The 25,884-nt window shown below is 44.9% G+C and overlaps 1 protein-coding gene across 1 annotated transcript in view; it reads left to right on the top strand.

Moving 5' to 3' along the window:
* Positions 1 to 25,884, top strand: part of SHOC2 (SHOC2 leucine rich repeat scaffold protein) — a 77,239-nt gene that overhangs the window by 34,861 nt on the left and 16,494 nt on the right. Inside the window, exons 3-4 of the mRNA XM_077455051.1 lie at positions 12,275 to 12,405; positions 25,023 to 25,211. Of these exons, the coding sequence (XP_077311177.1) occupies positions 12,275 to 12,405; positions 25,023 to 25,211 (320 nt within the window). The remainder of the gene's footprint in view (positions 1 to 12,274; positions 12,406 to 25,022; positions 25,212 to 25,884) is intronic.

Raw genomic sequence — 25,884 nt, 5'->3', positions numbered from 1 at the left:
TGGAGCTAGCCAGAGATTACCTCCACTGAGCTTCATGAAGGGATAGCTCAGGCTAAATAGAATTTTCAATGTCACCTCCACACATTGAAAACTGCAGCATATAGCTGCATGGGATTTCTATGCAGCTGCATTTTTATTTTTATTTTTTTGGCTTCAGGGACCTTTTCCCTGTTTCCCACAGGTACAGCAGCTCATTCAAAGAAATTAGCTGCTGTGCCTGCTGAGATGCAGGTAAACCACATAGATGTGAAGGCTTACAAATGCCATGCATTCACTTTGGAAGAGCATATAGACAGGTAGTGTCTGCAGGAGATCAGCTGAACAGACAAAAAATTGATAAAATGCAAAACCAAGGATTTAAAATAAAATAAAGGCAGTGTGATACACAGTAGATTAACTAAAAGCAAATTGTGTGCGTGATTTTTTTTTTTTTTTTTTCCTTTTGCATAGTGGAGAATGGATTATTGCGGTCTGTCCCCTTAATGGTTCAATCATCCTGCAACTTGATCAAAACAATTGAATAGCCATAATTTCCTATTGGATTGATTTAGACACCATTTGATTGCATTCGAGCAAAGTGAGTTGATTGGCCAGGGCAGAAAATTATCAATTTTGCTCTGACCAACAGCACTGAGATACTTTGTTCAGGAATACAGTCATATTTCTAGTGATCAGAATATAAGATTGTATTGTAAAAACACACTATCAATGACTTAAAAATTGTTCCAAAAGTTACAATCACATTTTTTCATCTATCGATTTGAAATCCACTACTTTGTGTTTGATCAAATTGGTTGTCAGCGTTGGATAAATGATTCCTATTGATCAGAAAATAAATCGATAATTTATCAGTGTGGTCACCATTATTAAGGAGAATTAATTATCTGTCCTGTTTATCATTACCGAAAGTGAAAGTAAAAGAAAATCCCAAATTTGGGGTTTTACCCAGTACAAGAATAGAGGGGGAATCCTACACTAGTGTGGACACTAGTTCATGTGACAACAACAAATTCCCTCACTTTGGAAGGATTTCCTCTGTTGCTTTTTACTTTGTAGGACAGGAAGTAAAGCCAAATCTCCACAATGGGACACAGATGGCAAAAAGAAACTGACGTGTTACAAACGCTCCTTTACTCTACCCAGGATGAAAATAGGTTATGTCTTTAAGCCTCATACACACGATCCGAAAATTGTACAAAAAATGCCGCATTTGAATCGATTTGTACGATATCAGATTGTTAGTACAGAGCTTTTGAGAGCCGATCAGGAGAGCTGTCATTCGAAAATGCAATACAAATGCAATTACAACACATGATGTCACTTCCGATTTTTTTTTTTTTTTTTTTTTAAAGCTTGGTAAATAAAGTAAGGCTTCACTTTGAAGAGAGTACCCAATCATGTGAAAGGGAAAAAAAAAACATTTTTGCTTAGACATGATGGAAGTTAGCAGAGTTTCTGCTCTTTTACTAAGCTTTGCAAAGTGCATACCTTTTTTTTCCCCTCCCTTTAGTAAATCAACACCAATGAGCTGGCAATTCGCACCTGAACCGCACTGCAGTGCTCAGAAACACAAACAGGATTCTTTGTAAATTTACACTGTGGATGCAGTGCATATATGTGAATAGCTTCAGTGGAAATCGATGTGGTTTCACAGGTAATGCGAATTGGATGCAGTTCAAAATGCATCCAATTCACATGTATGTGAACCAAACCTTAATGATTGAGAGGATGGTTTTCTTCTTGGCTGTTGTGTTTTGGGGGAGGGGGGGGCATAATGCATTCATGAGTTTGCCAACAATACATTGCACTTGCACTGCAGGCATGTATACTAATACTACTGTATTCTGTTAGATATCGGTGACCCCAGCTTCCTCTTGTGACCTGCAGCCTTGCCTTTGGGTGCTGGGAGTGACAACACAATTGTGGTTTCGACACTTGGTGTGCTGTCACTTCCCAGCAGTTTTGGTAAACCTGAAACCTGCAATCTCACGGAGCACCTCTACAGTACTTAAACCTTTTTTTTTCTGTGTAAGTGGTAGCAGTTGTCAATCTGCATGTTAGGTTATACCTGGGTAGTGAATTAAGTTCACAAAAGTCCAATCGCTAAACTTTTCTTCCATCAGAGAGGTCTGAACAGCATGTTTGTGCGATGACTCTGGTCTTTCACATCACAGCCCCCCCCCTTTTATATCACAATCCTGTCCCTACATCCTCAGTCCCCCTGCATATCACAACCCCCCATTCACAGCAATGTCTTCTGTCACCCCTTGCACATCATCCCACCACAGTGGTGTCTTCTGCCCCTCTCTACACGCTTCCCCCCCCCCCCCCCCCCCCCCCAACAAGGAAACGAGATGGGCTCTGTCTGAATGACTTCATCTTCTAATGCACACAGTGTGCAGTGAAATCAGAGTAAGAAATTACAGGAGAGTAGCCTGTACAACTGTGCAAGATAAAGTCCAGTCTTCTCTTCAGTCTTGAAGAGCCCCAGTAGTCTTTCATTTTGTTATAACCCGCTTTCTGTTCCTGTTTGTAGTTTTAGCTAGTTTGTATTTGGGTTTTTCTGTTTAGGATGGACATTTAGAGCCGGTTCACACTGGGAGGACTTGTCGGGCAACTTAGCCACCTGATAAGTCACGTCCCGTTCTGTACTATGGAACCGTTCTATTTGGAGCGACTCAAGTCGCTAAGACTTTGGGGGCGAATTGAGGCGACTTGCTTTGACTTCTATAGAGAAGTCGTTTTGCAAGTCGTCACTGCTGTCATGTCCAGGTCGCCTGAGGCAGTCACACTGCAAGTCGTGCTGCCTCAGTGTGAACTGACACTTGGGCTGCTTTCTCACCTGAGCATTTTCAACACGTAAAACGCCAAACAAGCAAAATCTCATTCATTTCAATGGCACCTGAAGCAAAGCGCCTGAAAAATGCCTTAAAGGGGTGTAAAGGTTCATGTTTTTTCACCTTAATGCATCCTGTGCATTAAGTTGAAAAAACACCTGTTAGTGACGACCCCCCCCCCCCCCCCCCCTTACTTACCTGAACCCTTGAACTATCTCTCTGCTAGGGAGTTCTAGGCTGTTGATTGGATAGATTGATAGCAACCATTAGCTTCTGCTGCTGTCAATCAAATCCAGTGACGCAGCCGCCATAGGTCATGGCCAAGTCCTGCATTCAGCGTTTATGGACACAGAATGCTGGACCCGGGAGCGCGCCCGCAAGGTAACCCCCCTGGGAGAGAGCTTATCCCAGGGGGTTATATGATGTGGGGAGGAGCCACGAGAGCCGCCGAGGGACCCCAGAAGAGCAGGTTCGGGGCCACACTGTGCAAAACGAGCTGCACAGTGGAGGCGAGCATGAAATGTTTGTTGTTTTTTAAAACCTGAACCTTTAGTTTCACTTTAAGCGCAAAAAAGAACATGAGCATCTTTTGGGGCAGACTACAGGCATTTTTCTGCTTTTTACTTTGGTGACTGACGTACAAAATTGTGGCAAAAAAAGATGTAAAAATTGCAGTAAAACATGCTTTGAAAAGCTCAGGTGTGAATGCAGCCTTGGTAAACTTTATTATGAGCTAGTTGATCTGTAGTGGGAATCCTTTGATGCAGCAAAAGTCAGAGGAGTTTTCTATCACTGGACCTTCATTTTGAAGTATTAACAGATGTTTTATTAAAGGACTCGTTCACATTATCTGCTGTGACCTGCATCTGTCTGCATGGGATAAACGTAGGTTAATGCCGGGGCACATAGAAAACAATAGTTTTCTATGTGCCCCATTGACATCACAGTGCTGGTGTGCTGTGTGGTGGGTCTCCGTGTCGGAAAAGTAGCATGATTGCATTTTTCCACCAGAGGCATGAATTGAAGTGTCAATTTAAATAAAGTAAAAAAAAAAAGGTTAAACAAAGTCATGCATTGAAGTGACACTGACACCATCCTGGTCCTGTCAAGCATTTTTTTGTTTGTTGTTTAGTTAGTGTGAACCTATGAATTCGGGGCATAAGACATGTACTATGTTGGTTTTCATGTAATTAACCACTTAACCTACACATAGCAGATTGCAAGTGGTTTCTCAGGATTATGGCTGAAGATATCGGCCATAACCCCGGTACCGTTTTTGGCAACCAGCAGTGGCTTTCTCTTGAAACTGGTCCAAGTGGCTCATGAGCCACTCCTGTCGCTCGTCTGTGTTTCTCGGGCTTACGGTTTCTGCCAGTTAACCCGAGAAATGATCTGACGGGGCAGTCATCACTCTTCGATCGACAATATGGCCTTGGGGAACCGGAGCACTGTTTTTCGGACCAGACTGAAAGAAATTTTTTTTTTATTATTATTAAAGCAAAAGATTAAATGGCTTTTTTTTTTTTCATTATAAGATTTAGGGTCTTTCACCCTAGATCTCTCCATAAAGAGGACCTTTCATCCTCCTTTCTATTATAAGGGATGTTTACATTCCTTGTAATAGGAATAAAAGTGATTAAGAAAATTAAAGCGACCATGTAAAAAAAAAAAAAAAATTGTTAAAGCGCCCCATCTTTCTGTGCTTGTGCGCAGAAGTAAGCACATATACAAGTCGCATGCCCATATCTAGTTACTTGGCGTAACATCAGCTTTCATATTTTACAAAACAATTGGGGTATATATTGTGTGTGGTGATTTTTTCTTTTTTTGCAAAAATGGAATTAAAAAAAAAAATGTTTTTTTGAAAAAGTGCTGAGTACAGAGTGACTTAAAAATTGCAATGCCATTTTATTCCCTAGGGTCTCTGCTAAAAAGAAAAAAAAAGTCAAATGTTTGGGGGTTCAAAGTAATTTTCTAGCAAGTAATACTGATTTAAACTTGTAAGCAAAAAGTTCCATAAAAAGCTTTGTCAGCAACTGGTTAAAATGAAAAATGGTTTTGTTTAAATATCTACTAGTATATACCCAGCTTTAGTTAACTAGGACACAGTATTGTCACCCTATGACAGGAAGGGCCTAAATATGAACCTTCATGGCAGGATCACCTGGTATTCTTTTCAGAAAACAGACCAAAAAAAACACACATTCAAAACTACTTTTGAAATAACTTGAACATGTCAAAGCGTATGTGATTATAGGGATTGGGTTTATGTTTACTTCTGTCTACGGCTTTTAAACAAAGACTGTCTGAGGAATAATTGATGGCAATCGGGAGGGGGAGGTGTGAGTTATTGGCTTCTCAGCCTTTAAAACTCCTTTTTCTTTTTCATGGGATAAACCTGCAAGTACAAAAATCATGGCTTAGACGCTTCATTACCCAGACTTCATCAAATCCCTCTGTTTTGAAGTCGCCCTGTAAAATCTTGTCATGGCATTGCAGCCCGTCCTTCATGTTGGAGGCAGAAGGTTGGATTTAACAAGCCCTTCACATCATTATTCACTCTGCTAAAGCATCTTTGTCTGCTAGACTGGAGATGCACCAATGGTGGCAGCCCAACATTGGTGCAAACTAAAACAGCGTTTTATACTTTGCATTGTGCCATCAGACTTGAAATGTTTCCCCTCCAAGAGCATACCAGGCCCTGAGGTCTGGTATGGATTCTAAGGGGAACCCCCTACGCCAAAAAAACGGTGTGGGGTCCCTCCCAGATCCATACCAGACCCTTATCCGAGCACGCTACCCGGCCAGCCAGGAAAGGGGGTGGGGACGAGCGAGCGCGCCCCCCCCCCCCTCCTGAGCTGTACCAGGCCGCGTGCCCCCCCCCACCCCAAAGCACCTTGTCCCCATGTTGATGAGGACAAGGTCCTCTTCCCGACAACCCTGGCCGTTGGTTGTCGGGGTCTGCGGCGGGGGACTTATCGGAATCCGGGAGCCCCCTTTCATAAGGGGGCCCCCGGATACTGGCCCCCCACCCTATGTGAATGAGTATGGGGTACAACGTACCCCTACCCATTCACCTGTAAAAAAAAACACAACACAGGGTTAAAAATAGTTTATTGCACAGCTCCGGGGGTCTTCCGTCTTCGGGGGTCTTCTTGCCGGACTCCTCAGCTATCTTCTGCTAGCTCTTTTGCTAGCGGAGGAGCCCGGCTTTCTTCCTCGCCGCCGCCCTCTTCTTCCGACTTCGGGGGTCTTGTCCCCCTGTTCGGTTCTTCTTGCCTGGCCACCGCTTCTTCTTTCAGCTCTTTTACTAGCGGTGGCCCGGTCTTTTGTCGCCGCCTTCCGTTCTTCTTCTTCTGAAGATGTTGACTCAACACTCTCTCCGGCCGCAATGCCAGGCACAAGGTGCGCGGCGAATTATATAGGGACAAGGGGCGGGGTCGCCGGTTGATGTCACATGGTGTCACTATGTCACAGTCCCGAAGGATGCTGGGGCTGTGACATCGTAAGGGGCGGGGTCACCATGTGACATCAACCGGCGACCCCGCCCCTTGTCCCTATATAAGTCGCCGTGCACCTCGTGCTTGGCATTGGGGCCGGAGAGAGCGTCGAGTCAACATCTCCAGAAGAAGAACAACAACGGAAGGCGGCGGCGACAGAAGACCGGTGAGTGGTTCTAAAGTCAGAATTTTTATTACCTTGCTATAGGGGCACTCTATACTATACTTTGCAGCTTGCTATGGGGGTGCTCTGAAGGCAGGAGGAGCCAAAAGCATCGGTGGCGGGACCCCACAGGGCTGCTCTGTGCAAAACCATTATACAGAGCAGGTAAGTATAACATGTTTGTTTAAAAAAAAAAAATTATTTTAAAGACTGCAGGGAAGATCAGCATCTAAACCCAGAGAAGGTGTAGGGCTGATAGACTGGAGATAATATAAGGAAATACAATTACATTTAAAGTAAAATAGCTTCATGTCTGACTCCTAGTTAGAATGGCCATATATCCTACTTCTGTGTGTGTGTGTGTGTGTGTGTGTGTGTGTGTGTGTGTGTATATGTATGTGTGTATATATATATATATATATATATATATATATATGATATAAGTAACCTATATTTTATTGTTTATATAAATGAACCCTTTCATAGTAGCTATTTTCTGTTCTTTTTGTGCTATAAAGGGCTAATTTTAGTTGCCTTTTGCAAAAACTCACTACAGTTTATTTAACATGGTTTCCTATGGGACATGTTCACATCTATGCTTTTATTTCAGCCGCTGCATATTTGGAAAGGATGGTGCTTTTTTTTTTTTATGTAAATGGACGTCAATAGAGAAGGTGCAGAAAAGCCGTGTAGAAAGGGATCAAAAGCAAACTGCATAGGTGTGAACTGAGCCTTATGCTGGCCATACACATCTATTTTCGAACGAAAATATTCATATATAATTTCGCTTTCATTTTAAAACTGAATTTTAAACGCATGTCATTTCTGAATGCAAACCACATACACTGTCTGAAAATTCCTTTGAACAAGAAGTTTTACATTTTCCTCCAAATTTTCCCAAGAATAAAAAAGGCAAGAATAAATAGCTTTTATCATACTTTACATATCAACAAAATTATACATAACACTGTTTTAAAGTGGTTGTAAACCCTTACAAACCACTTTGACCTACAGGTAAGCCTAGATTAAGGCTTACCTGTAGGTCCAAGAAATATCTCCTAAACCTATATGGTTTAGGAGATATTTGCCCAAAAACAGGCACCGCTGTCTACGGCGCGCAGGCGCACTGAGCGCGGCATTCTCAACGACGGAGCTGCCGCGCGTGTCGGCTCCCGTGCGCATGCGCGGGAGTGACGTCATCGCGGCTTCGCCGAATGACAGCGGCGGAGTTGCGAGACCCCACCAAGAAGATGGATGCGCCGGACTACAGGGGACAGCGGCGACTTCGCTGGCTCCTGTGTCAGGTTAGTGATGCATAGTAGTCCATTATGCTTTGCCTTTGCAGGGAATGAAAGAGGAAGTAAACTCATTAGGGTTTACTTCCTCTTTAATGGTATTATCCAATTAATTGTAACAATAAATCGGCCAACTAATTGTGAAAATAATCTTTAGTTGCAGCCCTACAATCCGTAGAACAAGGCCTGGGTCTCTGTGCTTGGAGCAGGCCATGTGTTCCTGGCCTCTGCTCTGTCTGCATGACCTCTGTTCTCTGCTGTTACTTCATAAGAACCTGACCACTGCACTGCTAGCTCCTGACTCACAACTGCACAGGCTCAAGTTTTGCCATACTCTAAAGTGGATGTAAACCCGATTCTAGGAATTTGAGCTGGGCACATATATCTGCAGAGTTTTATCATCTCTATTCAAAACACTATGTCTAGTAGCTGTCTCCTGCTATTCTGTTATCAGCATGAGAACTTCTGACAAGTTCTCTGACACAGAAGATAAAAGCAGCCTGCATTTTATGTCAGGATGCTATAATTAGGTTAGCAGAGTGCTGAACCATTCAACGAACAGATCTGAAAGTGTCCCCCTTTTGAGGAGAGGGGGTGTGTGGTGTGCACCTTTCCTCCAATCAGCTGTCTTGGCTGTATGCCCAGGCTTCACTGCAGTGCTGGACAGGGAAAGAAAATCTCACGTCTTGAACATGAACTTTCTAAAGAATATATAAAACTGAAGACAGCAGATATACAAGTAAAACTTTTGTAGGGAGATTTGTTTCATCTGTGTATCATCTGAGACTGTTCACTTCACTGTGTATATGTGGGGGTTTACGTCCACTTTAAGCCCTTCCCACTGTTTCAGATTTTGGCCACGCACACTGTTTCACTGTGCCACCCTTTGCACACCATGACATTCTCTCCAAGGCTCTCAAGTCATTTCGTATTTATACCTTGAATGCCCCCAACTCTTCTTTCAAAAGTCTGACCTATTGTTTCAGGAAATTGGATAAAAAGACAAAAAAATAGGGAACGTTGCATGGCTACAAGTAAGGGGTGTGGGTTAAAAGTGGGCCGGGTTATTAGGGTGTCCCCGGTTTAATTTTCTGTGGACACCCTAATGTTAACCCCAAAGCATCACTCCAGGTTTTTGTCCCTTTTTAAATAATTTGTTTGGACCAAGCTGGTCCAAACAAATTACCTTCATTAACATATGCTGAGGTGGTGTGCTCCAGACCTGCTCTGTCTATGTTTATTGACGCTTTCTTGCCCCTATATCTAAATCTGCTACTGAATCTAATATTCCCCTTTGAATCACACTGACAATAGTGCTGTCCATAGGTGTTTCTGTTGCTCCTTCATCCAGAGTGTAGGCATCTTAAGAGCCCATTCACACAGGGGCAACTCCTGATCCGACTTCAGGTCGCCCCTAGTCGCCTCAGGTCGGACAACATTTAAAAAGCAATGTAAGTGAATGAGAGCCGTCTTAATGCACACTACTGAAGTTGCTCCGACTTCAGAAAAGGTTCCTGTACTACTTCTATCCGACTTGTAGGCGACCGGTACCCATTGATTTCAATGGAGATCGCCTCCAAGTCGGATCTCCGTCTATAAGGAGGCGACTCTGACAGAATTATCAGCTCTCAAGAGGAAACTCCACGGCAAATTTCTGAAAAAAATTTGGCGTGGGTTCCCCCTCCGAGAGCATACCAGGCCCTTAGGTCTGGTATGGATTCCAAGGGGAACCCCCTACGCCGAAAAAACGGCGTGGGGGTCCCCCCCAGATCCACACCAGACCCTTATCCGAGCACGCTACCCGGCCGGCCAGGAAAGGGGGTGGGGACGAGCGGGCGCCCCCCCCCCTCCTGAGCCGTACCAGGCCGCGTGCCCTCAACATGGGGGGGTGCCTTGAGGGAGGGGGGGCGTGCGGCCCCCCCACCCCAAAGCACCTTGTCCCCATGTCGATGAGGACAAGGGCCTCTTCCCGACAACCCTGGCCGTTGGTTGTCGGGGTCTGCGGGCGTGGGGCTTATCGGAATCCGGGAGCCCCCTTTAATAAGGGGGCCCCCGGATACCGGCCCCCCACCCTATGTGAATGAGTATGGGGTACAATTTACCCCTACCCATTCACCTGTGAAAAAAAGTACAAAAAAAAACACAACACAGGGAAAAAATATTTTATTGCACAGCTCCGGGGGTCTTCCGTCTTCGGGGGTCTTCTCGCCGGACTCCTCCGCTATCTTCTTGTAGCTCTTTTGCTAGTCCGGCTTTCTTCCTCCCCGCCGCCGGCCTCTTCTCCCGTGGGGGGCCGGTATCCGGGGGCCCCCTTATTAAAGGGGGCTCCCGGATTCCGATAAGCCCCACGCCTGCAGACCCCGACAACCAACGGCCAGGGTTGTCGGGAAGAGGCCCTTGTCCTCATCGACATGGGGACAAGGTGCTTTGGGGTGGGGGGGCCGCACGCCCCCCCTCCCTCAAGGAACCCCCCCATGTTGAGGGCACGCGGCCTGGTACGGCTCAGGAGGGGGGGGGGGCCCGCTCGTCCCCACCCCCTTTCCTGGCCGGCCGGGTAGCGTGCTCGGATAAGGGTCTGGTGTGGATCTGGGGGGGACCCCCACGCCGTTTTTTCGGCGTAGGGGGTTCCCCTTGGAATCCATACCAGACCTAAGGGCCTGGTATGCTCTCGGAGGGGGAACCCACGCCAAATTTTTTTCAGAAATTTGCCGTGGAGTTCCCCCTTGAGCTCATTCTCTGCTTGGCCACGGCAAAAGTCGCCTGGCCTGGGGCGACTTGTAAGTCGTCCCAAGTCGCGCTTGAAGTCATCACAAGTCGTTTTGAAGTCGTCCCAAGTCACGCTGTGATCTTAACTCAAGTCGTGTCCAAGTTGCCTGACTCAAGTCGCCTACAAGTCGTGTTGCCCCTGTGTGAATGGGCTCTAAGGCAGGAAGTGTTACCGGATGGATTGCCAAGTGAAAACAGTGGGGGAAAATGTGCCATTCACACTTGTACGACTCAAGTCCTTTTGACTTTGATGCACATTTTAACTTTTATGCAACTTTGGATGGGTGCGACTTGGATCTGACTTGTTTTCCCTCTGCAAAGTTGGACCCACTGTTGGATGTAAAACATTCAGGTACAACTTTCATGCAGTGTTTGAGGGTTAACATTAGTCTATATGGCCTCAAGTTGCATGAAAATCGGACTAGAATAGTGCATGAATTAATGTGAAGTTGCACATATATGAATGGTTATCATTGGAAAACATGGGCTATGACTTGTTGCACAAGTGTTAATGGGGTGTAAAAGAGGAAACAAATGCAGCCACCACAAGTAAGGATTGATGAGCTGCAATATATTACATTTTTGGTTTTAGAGTTTAATACCGCTTGAAGTTTAAGCTGTCAGATGAGCCTAAAGGCCCGTACACACGATCTGACTTTTTGACATCAAACATGCAAATTAGCTGTTTTGGAGCAACGTCCGACTGTGTGTACGCTCCATCGGACAAACCTTTTCCGTTTTCATCTGACTTTTGTTGGCTGTGTGAACGGACAAAATTTTTGACAACATAAGTCCAATGGAGCAAAGTCCGATCGTGTGTACGCAAAACCATCGGACTTTTGCACAAGGTACAAACACGCATGCTCAGAACCAATGCAAAAGATCAGACAACAATACAAAATTTGACCAAAGGTGGCGCTGGAGTAATTGACTGTCCTCTTTTGACGTGTCATCATTACGTTGAAACGTCACTACGTTCATGTTTGTTGCCTAAAAAGTCAGATTGTGTGTATGCAATACAAACTTGTGGACTACGCCCTTTGTACAAAGTCCGATCGTGTGTATGAGGCTTTACACTGCTGGACAGCTTGAGGCCAAGATCTGTACAGCTTATCTGTGGTAATTGAGAGTACCTGGTCAGTGCTCTTTCTTTTACAAAGCCATTGCAATGCCAAGCAGGAGCACAAAGTACTTTAAAACAAGCCCTTATTCATCATCTGTTTTTAAAGCTTTTTTAGTACCAGTTCACACCAGCGGGTGAGTGTTCAGGTGCACATAACATGGTCGTCCTGGTGTGCCTTTTGCATGCATGATTTCTTAATTTTTATTTGTGTATGCCTGCGTTATTTTATTGCAGCACCTTAGGGTTGACGAGCCCTTACAGAGCAAAGGTTTTTGTATTGGGCAATGATGCCCAACGTGGATGGTGTGAACAAGTCCATAGACCTTACTGCTTGTTAATGATGTGTAAATGCTTGAATGCCTATAGTCTGGGCACGTAAAAGGACAGCTTCACTAGAAGTAGAGTTGTCATTTATAGTGTGTGTAAATTCTACCACTTAACTTAATTTTCATTGCTGTTGGTGGATGCATGGGGCTTAAATCACTTGCATCTTGGTGACTTCAAACTCCAATGTGCCCTTTCAGCAGTATTCTTGGTTTTGCAAGAAGTCCAGCAATCAGGATTTTATGTCTGTTCCTTTTTTTTCCTAGGGAATCTGTCCAGCTTGAACCGATTGGGGCTGCGCTACAACAGGCTGTCGGCTATCCCACGATCCTTAGCGAGGTGCAGCGAACTTGATGAATTGAACTTGGAGAATAACAATATTTCCACTTTACCAGAGGTAAGATATTTTCACCCTTCTTCACCAAGCGGTAGGCAAGTTATGACTTGCAATTACTTGGCTTTGTTTTAAACACTTTAAACTGAAAAGCTAAACTGTTTTCCTTGCTCCCCAGCAGTACATACTTGCCATCTCTTTGCTCCCTCTGGCGCTCTGTTCAGTCACCATGAAAACAATGTCGCTGGGTGTGGGGGAGCATGTCACTCGTTTCATGTTAAGCCTAGTGCTTTTTAACTGGCTTAGCACTGTCACATGAGTGCACGGAATTGAAAGCAAAGCTCCACCCAAAAGAAGTTCCACTTTAAGGCCTCATCCCCATACTCTCCTCTGCCACTTTTTTTTTTTTTTCTTTAAGGGGGTTTCTGGTTTTGATGGGTGCCCACTCCTACTTCTCGGGTCACCTAGGCTGTAACGGAATGTCCCACACTCCACTTGAGTCCGTCTGTCATATACTGCTTCCTCCAGTCTGAATATAGATAATCTAGCCGCATATTACAACCAAGGACTAGGCAGTACTCGTTTTGGCTGCTGGCTGGAACATCAACTGTTTTCTAGAACCAAGGCACACAGATACTCAGGGGACAATCCTCCCTTCTGTACACAATGGAACAGGGCGGGGTAGACCTTACCTCCACCAGTAGCATGACACAGGTGTGTTCAAACTTCTCATCAGTAGACTGTCTTTGGGAGGGGCTGCTGGAGAAATCGCCCCTCCCCTCTCACAGCTACTCCATAGACATATATACATCCCAGAATAGGTTGCTCCCAAGGCAGACACAAACAAAAGAACAATGGGATACAGCCACACCTCAAATGATCTAGTAAAGTCTACAACCAGTATATGAGATATGTGTGTGTTTGTGTGTGTGTGTGTATATATGTATATATATTCTAGAGCTGCAAAGTTTAGAACTTGAAACATTGTAACTAATGCTTACTTCTTAGCTCAAATGGTTAGAACTTCTGTGTAAACAAATAATCTGGGCAGTCTGCCAAGCTTTCAAGTGTAAATGGAGGAAGTTTAACCACTTAAAGTCTAAATCTTTTTCTGACACTTCTTTCTTAAAGCGGAGGTTCACACAAAAATTGAACCTCCGCTTTTTTGAACCCCCCTCTGGTGTCACATTTGACACCTTTCAGGGGGAGGGGGGTGCAGATAACTGTCTAAGACAGGTATTTGCACCCACTTCCGGGCATAGACTCCCACAGGAGTCTCTGCCTCTTCCTGTCCCGCCACGTTGTCTGCTGGGACACACATGGGTCCCTGAGACAGCGCGGACCATTCTCATTGCGTTGTGCGACTCACGCATGCGCAGTAGGGAACCAGAAAGTGAAGCCGCAAAGCTTCACTTCCTGATTCCCCTCACAGAGAATGGCGCCGGCACTAGCCGAGAGCCAAACGATTGCTCGGCTTCGGCTGCCGACATCGCTGGACTTCAGGAAAGATAAGTGTCCATTTATTAAAAGTCAGCAGCTGCAATATTTTTTTTTTATTATTATTTTTTTTAATTTGAGGTGGACTCCCTCTTTAAGTTAAAATCAATATTTTTTTTTTTGAGAGAGAGAGATAGAGATAATTTTTTGGGTAAAAAATACACTTCAATAAATAAAAAAAAGAAACAGTAAAGTTAGCACAATTTTTTTTTGTTTTAATGTTAAAGATGTTACGCCACGAGAAGCGTGATTTATCTTCTAAGCAAAAAAATTCTCATTTTAGCCAGCAGCTCTAATATGCACACACAGTCATGGCCAAAATTGTTGGCACCCCAGAATTTTTTTTCAGAAAATTAAGTAACACATGTTTTGCTATACACGTTTATTCCCTTTGTGTGTATTGGAATAAAACAAAAAGGGAGGAAAAGAAGCAAATTGGACAAAATTCCAAAAATGGGCTAGTTAAAATTCTTGGCACCCTTTCAAAATTGTGGATAAATAAGATTGTTTCAAGCATGTGATGCTCCTTTGAACTCACCTGGGGCAAGTAACAGGTGTGGGCAATATAAAAATCGCACCTGAAAGCAGATAAAAAGGAGAGAAGTTCACTTAAAGTACATTCACACAGGGGCAACACGACTTCCAGCGTGACTTTTGGAGGCAACTTGGACACGATTTGAGTATGAATAACAGCACGACTTGGAGTGACTTCAACACGACTTGGGGCGACTTACAACACGACTTTAAGTCGCCCCAGGCCAGGCAACTTTGGCAGTGGCCAATGTGAGAATAATCAGCTCTCAAGGGGCAACTCCACGCCAAATTTTAAATAAAAAACCGACATTGGCTCCCCCTCTGGGAGCATACCAGGTCCTTAGGTCTGGTATGGATTTTAAGGGGAACCCCCCTACGCCAAAAAACAGCGTGGAGGTCCCCCCAAAATCCATACCAGACCCTTATCCGAGCATGCAGCCTGGCCGGTCAGGAAAGGGGGTGGGGACGAGCGAGCGAGCCCCCCCCTCCTGAACCGTACCAGGCCGCATGCCCTCAACATGGGGGGTGGGTGCTTTGGGGAAGGGGGGAGCCCTGCGGCCCCCCGCCCCAAGGCATCTTGGCCCCATGTTGATGAGGGGGCTTATCGGAATCCGGGAGCCCCCTTTAATAAGGGGGTCCCCAGATCCCGGCCCTCACCTTATGTGAATAAGGGGTGCATTGTACCCCTACCCATTCATTTGAGGAAAAAGTGTCAATAAAAAAACACAACACAGGTTTTTAAAGTAATTTTATTAATCGCCTACGGGGGTGGTCTTCCGCCTACGGGGGTGGTCTTCCGCCTACGGGGGTGGTCTTCCGCCTACGGGGGTGGTCTTCTGACTTCTCCACTCTGTTTGCCCTCTTCTCCCGCTCTCCGGTGTCTTCTCCCAGGCTCCTCCACTATCTTCTTGGAGCTCTTTTACTAGCGAAGGAGCCCAGTCTCCTCCGTCCTTCTCTCTTCTTCCGATGTTGACACCACGCTCTCTTCCGCTGTAATGGCTTGTGCAATGTGTGTGACGTCTTATATAGGTATGGGGCGTGGTCACCGGGTGATGTCACGCGGTGGCCCCGCCCCTTATTACGTCAGTCCCAGCATGCCCCGGGGCTTGACGTCATAAAGGGGCAGGGTCACCGTGTGACATCAGCCGGTGACCACGCCCCATACAAGTCTCTGTGCACACCGCATTTCAGCGGGAGAGAGCATCGTATCAACATCGGAAGAAGAAAGAAGAGAGGACGACGACTGAGGAGACCGGGAGAAGATGCCGAACAGAGCGGAGAAGTGGGAAGAAGACCCCCAGAGCTGATTTTATAAATTTCTTTAAAAACCTGTTGTGTAATTTTTTTTATTGAAACTTTTTTTTTCCCCAGGTGTATGGGTAGGGGTACGATGTACCCCTTACTCATTCACATAGGGTAGGGGGCTGGGATCTGGGGGCCCCCTTATTAAAGAGGGCTCCCAGATTCCGATAAGCCCCCGACAACCAACTGCCAGGGTTATCGGGAAGAGGCCCTTGTCCCCATCAACATGGGGACAAGGTGCTTTGGGGTGGGGGGCCGCCGGGCGCCCCTCTTCTCCAAAGCACCCACCACCCCATGTTGAGGGCATGCGGCCTGGTACAGTTCAGGAGGGGCTCGCTCCTCCCCACCCCCTTTCCTAACCGGCCAGGCTACGTGCTCGGATAAGGGTCTGGTATGGATTTTGGGGGGACCCCCCACTCCGTTTTGTTCGGCGTAGGGGGTTCCCCTTAAAATCCATACCAGACCTAAGGGCCTGGTATGCTCAGAGGGGGAACCCATGCCGCCTTTTTATTTAAAATTTGGCGTGGAGTTCCCCCTCGAGAGCCGATTATTCTGTGAGAGGCGACATTGTCGCTTCAATATAGATGGTGATCCGACTTGGAGGCGACTTCCATTGAAATGAATGGGTACCAGTCACCTAGAAGTGGGATAGAAGTAGTACAGTCGGAGCAACTTCATTAGTGTGCATTAAGACGGCTCTCATTCACTTGCATTGTTTTTTACATGTAGCGTGACTTGAGGCGACTTGAAGTCGGATCCAAAGTTGCCCCTGTGTGAATGGAGTCTTTGCATTGTGTCTGTGTGCGCCACACTAAGCATGTACAGCAGAAAGAGAAGAGAACTGTCTAAGGACTTGAACCAAAATTGTGGAAAAGTAACAATCTCAAATTTACAAATCCATCTCCAGAAATTTGCCTTTGTGCGCAACATTATCAAGAAGTTTGCAATCCATGGCACTGTAGCTAATATCTCTGGGCATGGACGGAATAGAAAAATTGATGAAAGGTTGGAACGCAGGATAGTCCAGATGGTGGATAAGCAGCCCCAAACAAGTTCCAAAGAAATTCAAGCTGTCCTGCAGACTCGGGGAGCATCAGTGTCAGCGCGAACTATCCATTGACATTTAAATTAAATGCTATTCTATGGCAGGAGACCCAGGAGAGGACCCCACTGCTGACAGACGTAAAAAAGCAAGACTACAGTTTGCCAAAATGTACTTGAGTAAGCCAAAATCCTTCTGGGGAAACGTCTTGTGGACAGATGAGACCAAGATTGAGCTTTTTGGTAAAGCACATCATTCTACTGTTTACCGAAAACATGAGGCCTACAAAGAAAAGAACACAATACTTAGTGAAATATGGTGGCGGTTCAATGTTGTTTTGCTTTCTCTGGCACTGGGTGCCTTGAATGTGTGCAAGGCATCATGAAAGCTGAGGATTACCAAAGGATTTTGGGTCACTGTAGAGCCCAGTGTCAGAAAGCTGGGTTTGCGTCTGAGATCTTCCAGCAGGACAATGACCCCAAACATACATCAAAAAGCACCCAGAAATGGATGGCAACAAATCTCTGGAGAGTTTTAAAGTGGCCAGCAATGAGTTCAGATCTAAATCCCATTGAACAACTGTGGAGAGAATTTAAAATTGCTGTTGGGAAAAGGCGCCCTTCCAGTAAGAAACCTGGAGCAGTTGGCAAAGGAAGAGTGGTCCAAAATTCCGGGTGAGAGGTATAAGAAGCATATTGATGGTTATAGGAAGTGACTGATTTCAGTTATTTTTTCCAAAGGATGTGCAACCAAATATTAAGTTAAGGGTGCCAAGAATTCTGACCAGCCCGTTTTTGGAGTTTTGTGTGACGACATGTCAAATTTACTTTTTTCCCTCCCTTTTTTTGTTTTGTTCCAATATATACACAAAGGGAATAAATGTACATAGCAAAACATGTTAGGCCCCTTTCACACTGGGGCGGTGTGGGTGTCAGCGGTCAAGCGCCGCTATTTTTATAGTTTTAACTCCCGCTAGCGGGCGAAAAAGGGTCAAAACCGCCCCTGCAGCGGCGCTTTGCCGGCGATATAGCTGCGCTGCCCCGCACCATTAATTTCAATGGGTAGGAGCGGTTTAGGAGCTCCCTTCACCGCTCCAAAGATGCGGCTAGCAGGACTTTTTCCACAGTTCTGCTAGCGCACCTCTCCAGTGTGAAAGGGGCCGTTTTTTTCAGGCGCTATTTTTAGCGCTGTAGCGCCTGAAAACCGCCCCATATGTGTGTGTGTGTGTGTGTGTGTGTGTGTACACACACACACACACACACACACACACACACACACACACATATATTCATATTCTCACGCACACTCACAAAGGTACACCCTTCACATTTTTGTATGTATTTTATATCTTTTCATGTGTCAACACTGAAGAAATTACACTTTGCTACAATGTAAAGTGGTGAGTTTACAGCTTTTAGAACAGTGTAAATTTGCTATCCCCTCAAAATTCAACACAGTCATTAATGTCTAAACCGCTGGCAACAAAAGTGAATACACCCCAAGTGAAAATGTCCAAATTGGGCACAATTAGCCATTTTCCCTCCCTAGTGTCATGCAACTCCTTACTGTTACAAGGTCTCGGGTGTGAATGGGGAGCGGGTGGTAAATTTGGTGTTATCGCTCTATCTCAATCATACTGGTCACTGGAAGTTCAACACGGTACATCATGGTAAACAACTCTCTGAGGATCTGAAATAATTTTTGCTCTACATGAAGATGGCCTAGGCCAGTGATGGCAAACCTTGGCACCCCATATGTTTTGGAACTACATTTCCCATGATGCTCCACTACACTGCAGAGTGCATGAGCATCATGGGAAATGTAGTTCCAAAACATCTGGGGTGCCAAGGTTCGCCATCACTGACCTAGGCTGTAAGAAGATTGCCAAGTCCCTGAAGCTGGGCTGCAGCACAGTGGCCAAGACCATACAGCATTCTACCAGGACAGATTCCATTCAGAACAGGCCTCGCCATGGTCGACCAAAGAAGTTGAGTGCACGTGCTCAGTGTCATATCCAAAGGTTGTCTTTGGGAAATAGACGTATGAGTGTTGCCAGCATTGCAGTAGAGGTTGAAGCGGTGGGGGCGTCAGCCTATCAGTGCTCAGACCATACGCTTCACACTGCATCAAATTGGTCTGCATGGCTGTCGTCCCAGAAGGAAGCCTCTTCTAAAGATGATGCACAAGAGAGACTGCAAACAGTTTGCTGAAGACAAGCAGGCTAAGGATATGGATTCCTGGAACCATGTCCTATGGTCTGATGAGACCAAGATAAACTTAATTGGTTCCGATGTCAAGCGTGTGTGGCGGCAACCAGGTGAGGAGTACAAAGACAAGTTTGTCTTGCCTACAGTCAAGCATGGTGTTGGGAGTGTCATGGTCTGGGGCTTCACGAGTGCTGCCAGCACTGGGGAAAATAATGTTCATTGAGGGAACCATGGGTGCCAACATGTACTGTGACATATTAAAGCAGAGCATGATCCCCCTCCCTTTCAGAGACTGGGCCGCAGGGCAGTATTCCAACATAACCCCAAACACACCTCCAAGACGACCACTGCCTTGCTAAAGAAAGAAGCTGAGGGTAAATGGACTGGCCAAGCATTTCTCCAGACCTAAACCCTATTGAGCATCTGTGGGGTATCCTCAAGCTGAAGGTGAAGGAGCACAAGGTCTCTAACATCCACCAGCTCCGTGATGTCGTCGGAGGAGTGGAAGAGGACTCCAGTGGCAACCAGTGAAGCTCTGGTGAACTCCGTACCCAAGATGGTTAGAGAGGAAGTAAACCCTGATGGGTTTACTTCCTCTTTGATTCCCTGCAAAGGTAAAGCATAATGGACTACTATGCATTGCATAGTAGTCCATTATGTGTCACCTGACACAGGAGCCAGCGAAGTCACCGCTGTAGTCTGGAGCGTCCATCTTCTTGGTGGGTCTCGCTGGTTGCCGGAGTAGTTATGACGTCACTCCCGCGCATGCGCACGGGAGCCGACACTCGCGGCATATCACCGCGATCTGCGGCTTGCCCAGTGCGCCTGCCGCACGCTGTCTACGGCGCATGCGTCGTAGACAGTGGTGGCTGTCTTCAGGTAAATATCTCCTAAACCGTATAGGTTTAGGAGATATTTCTTGGACCTACAGGTAAGCCTTAATCTAGGCTTACCTGTAGGTCAAAGTGGTTTGTAAGGGTTTACAACCACTTTAAGGCAGTGCTGGAAAACGATTGCCACACAAAATATTGACACTGTGGGCCCAATTTGGAAATTTTCACTTGGGGTGTACTCACTTTTGTTGCCAGCGGTTTAAACATTAATGGCTGTGTGTTATTTTGAGGGGATAGCAGATTTACACTTGTATACAAGCTGTACACTCACTATGTTACATTATAGCAAAGTGTAATTTCTTCAGTGTTGTCACATGAAAAGATATAATAAAATATTTATAAAAATATGAGGGGTGTACTCACTTTTGTGAGATAGTGTGTGTGTGTGTGTGTGTGTATATTTCCAGCGTGGTTGTACAGCGAGTCTGACTAGTGCAGATCAGACTGGAGCTCTCATCGGAGGAGCCTGGGGAACTGAACAAGAAGATTCCAGTGCTCTCCCAGGTAAGCTGGGTTCCACAAGCCCCCCCACCCCAAGTGACTCCTGTCGCATAGGCCATGCAACCGGAATTTTTAGTGCATCCTCATCAGTGCATATCATTGAAGGAGAAAAGTTATCGGCTTGCAAAATTTTATAACCAAAATGCAGATAAGTTTGTGTGTTTTTTTTTTTTTTCTACGTTTTTTTTTGTCTTTGTTTAGCACAAAATAACCCACCAAAAGAAAGCTTTATATGTGTGGAAAAATAAAATTTTCATATGCGTACATTGTTTCATGACCACACAGTTGAATCAGGAATATTAGAACTATGGCTCCTTGACTTCTGGTGTAATCCCAAACCACATGCCTTCATCCTGTCCAATGAGAGTATTCTGAAAGTCTGCTGAGATGCTCTCATTGGGTGTAGCTTGATGTCTGGCTCCTTGTAGAGTGTGTAGTGTGGAAAAGAGATTCTAGCTGGTCGGTGATTGGAAAGCCCCCTATCCCAGTTGTACTGCCCTTTTACAGCACTCCTTCACTGCTCTTTCCTTTATTGCAGCTGTTAGGAGGGCCCTGCTTCTGAGAGTTTACAATCGAAAATGGATGGACAAGTGAAAAGAAATGTAATGGGTGAGCCCATGGGGAAAGTAAAAGTTCAGTCATTGGGTGGAGGGAGGACAGACGTCTTGAAGTGGGTTTTCAGGGATCACCTAAAGGTGTACAGAGTTTCTGTAAAGATGGCAGAAGGGAGTTCTAATTGATGGGTGAAGCTCTGGACAGGTCCTGCAGGTGAGCATGGTGAAGGTGTTGGGGTAGCTAGAGATCAGGAAGACTTGGAGGGAAGAGGATGGTTTCAGTGATCGACTTGGGTGTTATGACTAATTTAGTGATGTAGTTGCATGGCCTTAGCGTCTAGTTGCTAGTTGTGGACACTGTCATAGTTGAGATCATGTCTGCTGCATGTAAACTTAATTATTTAGCCATGGAAGGAAATGGGAGTGGCAGCGGAGTACTGTGAAGATGGGTATGATTTTGTTTGGGGGTAGCGGGAAGCTTTAACCACTTGCAGCCATTAACTTGGTATGATTTTTTTGGGTTTTTAGAATTGTCTATTCAGTAAAATATCTTGGCAGCTCTACAGGCCCCCCTCCCCTGCCACTGCCTATTATGGTTCTCGGGCTCTAATATTCTTTTGGGAGCTCGGGGCCACAGTAAACTGGCAAGTCAGTAAGAGCAGAAAGATATTGAGGATCATCTGTTCTTTGATCTCCTCTACTAGTAATGAATCTGAAAGCGGCAAGCATTTGATCACTTCCAGATTTAGTTTATGCATTCTCAAATGCTGTAGCCAGGGATCTGGCTTGATTAGGTGCAGTGGGTCTGATAGACTCCTGATGTCTCAATAAACAAGTGTCACCTGTCCATGCTGTAACATCTCTTGTTGGCCCCCTTAGCAATAAAGTTAAAGGTGAGAAAAATTTTTAAAAGTGCAAACGAAAAAAACAAAACGGTTCTAATATAAAAAAAACAAATTAAAAGTACTCTACTCTAATGCTTATATGTGAATGCAGGCAAATGCTTAGGACCTGCCTGCTTGTGTATGTAAACAGCGTTTGTGCCTCATGTGAGGTATCACTGTGGATGTTGGGGTGAAAACAGTAATTCTGGGGTCGGAGTTCATGGTTAACTCTAAATTGATAACCTTTACCCCTGGTCACATTGACTGCATGAAATGAAATTGTTCGAGTTCAGCTGAACTTGCACGATTTCATTCCCGCATGTCAGTCAGACTTCGGGTTTCTGCATAGATGTAAATGAAAATCCCACCCCGAAATCGCCAAAAGTAGTACAGAAACGACGTCGTACCAATTTGAACGCTGCAGATTTGGCACATGATTTGACATGTCAAATTGCATCAATGTGCACCAGGTCTTAAAAGCTGTTTTTCACTCATTTCATGGGAACACACAATTCTGCTTCTTGACATGTTTTGCATCTAGTTAACAAACTAATATCTTATTTTACCAAAAAGAGGCCAGTGTGTGTGTGTACACTAAAATTCCTGTCTGTGTATTTTTCGTTCATAAAAAGTTGCGCAAATATTGTGCAAAAAAAATAAACAAAAATTCAACTGCCACCATTTCATTTTAGTGGGCCTCTGCCTTCAGAAAATATATATTGTTTGGGGATGTACAGTAAATATTAAGGCTCTGTTTCCACTTTGCAATTTGGAATCGCAGGGATTCTACCCGTGATTCTAAATAGTGTCAGTGCAAAACACACAGTGTGCATTTGGGCGCCATTCATTCTAAATGGCACCCCAAACGTGGAGTGATTTTGCGTGGCAAAATCGCTATGAAAATCTTGTGAAACTTGTTGTCAAAATACGCAGAAGCTTCTTTTGGGTGACAAATGCACATGGGATAGCCGATTGAATGGGCTGCCCTATGCGTGACATGTGGGGATTGCCCACACAAAATCGTGAGCGGGAACACATTTCCACTACGCAAAGTGTGAATTGGGAAAAGAAAATGCTTATTTTAACGTTTGCTTCTGGGGTAGTTTCTAATTTTTTTCCCCCAAAGTGGTTAAAGAAGATCTGGAACTTTATCCTCAATGGGCAAGTTGACAGGGTCTCTTAAACCAGATTTGCAAATGCAGGACCCTTTAGGTCCCTTTCACACAAGCAGTCTGATCAGGTCCGCTTGTCCATTTTTCAGTAGGACCCCATCGGGACCCCCTATGGAGCAACATATGCAAACAGACTTGTGTCCATTTACACCCATCTACCTCCAATCTGATCTGGATCAGAGAGAAGTTGGGTGTAAACGGAGCGGGTTGTGTCTGCATAAGCAGAGCAGACACAGACCTTTTATCAGCATTGGAACAGCGGACAGATCCAGCCCAGGTGAAAGGGGCCGTATGCTCTTAAGCTGGCCATACACTGTTCCAGTGGGGACTGGCCGGAATATAATCAGTATGTGGGTCTCCCCTGCTTAACCGAAGTCAATTGTTGAATCCACTTCTTTTGAAGGACCACGTTTGAAAACTTTCCTGATGGTTGCAGCTCAATCTACTCCAGCCACTGATCAGTGGATGGAGGTGGGATTCCTTCATTCACTTCATTTGTGTGGATGGATATTATTAGTTTAAAATTAATAAACATGTATGGTGAGCCTTAGAACGGGCTGCGCTTTTCCTGCTATGCTCAACAGAAACCAGGTTAAGAAAGGTTCCAGAAACTCAAAACTCCCTAAGGCAATCTGTTATTAATCTGCATGCTTTCATCAACTTTCCGAGTAGACAATTATCATTTTTTCAAGTTTTTATCAGTATTGTGAGGCCAATAAAGAGAGAGTTTTGATCGGCTTAATGCACGCAGCCTTAATGGACTTCCTTAATGGAAATCAGCGATTATAGCAGCTCATCATAACCGGGTCCTGCACTAGGTTGGAGTTTGCCTTTAAATCCCTCCCTGGGCTGCGTTCATCAAGCCCCTCTCCCTGAGACATCAGCGGCATGGTTACTGTCAACATGGCAAGCTGAATTCTCCACAGATTGCTTCATAAATTAGTCATGATTGTAGCAATTGGCAATAATTTCTCCGCTCTGTGTAAACACGCCCTGCCAACCATATCTGCCGTTGTTTTGCTGGTTTCAGAAGAGGCGCAGGGCTTTTTTTTTTTTCTTTTCCCTGTTCCTCCCCCTCTCCTCTGCTAAACGCTTCATGTTTTAGGTGTAAAAGATTTCAACATGCTTTCATGCTGTAGTTTTAACCCTGACTTGTCTGAAACTTTGTAGCTTTGGCTTGGGAAGCCCATAAGCTGGTTCATTGTTGAGGCTTTTTATTTATTTGTATTTTTTTTTATAAACAAAGTGAATTTCATGTTATCTTGTGCTGTAAGCTGTGATGCATATGCTTTTTTTTTTTTTACTTACCTTTTTTGTCCTTGTTTAGATCTTTGTCCCAAACATGTTTAAATGTCATTGTGTACTATCCTTGCTGGAGGTCTGTTGCACTCAACTACTCTTATGGTAAAATACTTTAGAAGGTTAGTTTTGAAGGTGACCCTTCTGGTCACAGTGAAGATCTAAATGGATGAATGGGGACCTCCTTCTAGACCCATCTAGTAAAAACGAATAATCTATATAGAGGAATCGGACCACCTTTACCCGGCTGGCGATCCCCCCCCCAATTGAGAACTAAAGATTTGTATAGAGCCCTGGTGCCCAAACTGCAGCCCAATGACAGCATGTGGCCTTTTGGTATGTGGTGTGCAGCACTCGGACCTCCATCAGTCTATAGTGGAAAAATTGCTTAGGGTAATGGCATTGATCTCTACTAGCCTCATATAACATTATCAGTTTTGTATTGTCTTCTGCAGCATATCCCCAGGAAAAAATGTAGCATATCTACATTCTCTGACCCTCATTTCCTCTTCTGAGTCATCCCAAGCATTACATATATTGAACTTTCCGTGTGGCCCTTTTTGATGTTGAGGCCCCTTTAGCTCATACGTTGACAACCACTGATGTATAAGAATGAGCATCACCTTCCTGCTGGTGATCCCTCTAGTGATAACTAAAGATCTAATCCTCCTGCTGATGATCCCTCTAGTGTTCGTGCCACACTGTTTGCTCATTTTACAAGTGGGTATTGGGTAATAAGGAGGAGTGTATTGTGACTCAAAATAAGTAAACTTGCCTTTTTTTTTTTCTCCACAGGGTCTGCTGTCCAGCCTGGTGAAAGTGACAAGTTTAACCCTTGCCAGGAACTGTTTCCAGTCCTATCCAGTGGGCGGGCCCTCACAGTTTTCCACTATCTACTCCCTCAACATGGAGCATAATCGTATTAACAAAATTCCATTTGGAATTTTCTCCAGAGCTAAAGTATTAAGTAAGCTGAATATGAAGGTGAGTTCCGGATCTCTTTATATGTAATTGTTTAGAGAGGGCCGTTGTACTGTGTAACCTTTTTAAAGCTGAAGTTTTTATATCTTAGTTACATTGGTCCATTAGCCTTCCAGGTCCACTGTCCTTCTGTATAGTAACCAAAGGGTTTGCCCCCTGGGCACTGTTGCAATTCAGAGAAAGCTTTGTATTTTTTTCAAACAATATAAGTGGTTCTCTGATTTAGCTAGGGGGGGCTCAACATAATCTACCCAGAATGCCTTGAATTTATTGAAACTCCAACGTTTTCCTGGGATGGGGACAGTGGAAAACAAAACTCTATGCAGAAGGACAGCTCCTCAGCTCTTGTCCCAGAAGACTGATGCTATTACTCTAGTAGCTGTGACTACTACAGTGATTTTCAGCTTAAACAGGGATCTGTCTGGTATGAGATATGCAAACTTAATTGGTCCAAGATGGACCACTGTAAGAATGCAGTAATAACTCTAAATTCAGCTTTAAATAAAGGCTTTAAATAAAGACTTCAAATATATTTTCCCGTGAAAATGTGTCAGTTTTCCGGCAAAAGACATTTTCAGCGTTCTAGATCTTTTGGGCTTGGTCACATAACGTGCATCTATCCAGATCCAGAAGGAAAGTAGTTGATGTATTGTATTCTGATTCCTTTTTGTGACTT

Source organism: Lithobates pipiens, unplaced genomic scaffold, assembly GCF_037356315.1.
Source record: "Lithobates pipiens isolate NorthernLeopardFrog02 unplaced genomic scaffold, aLitPip1_a1.2 Scaffold_25, whole genome shotgun sequence".
In the NCBI taxonomy this organism is placed as follows: domain Eukaryota; kingdom Metazoa; phylum Chordata; class Amphibia; order Anura; family Ranidae; genus Lithobates; species Lithobates pipiens.
Note: the sequence above shows the minus strand (reverse complement) of the source record. Positions and strands in the feature narration are given on the sequence as shown.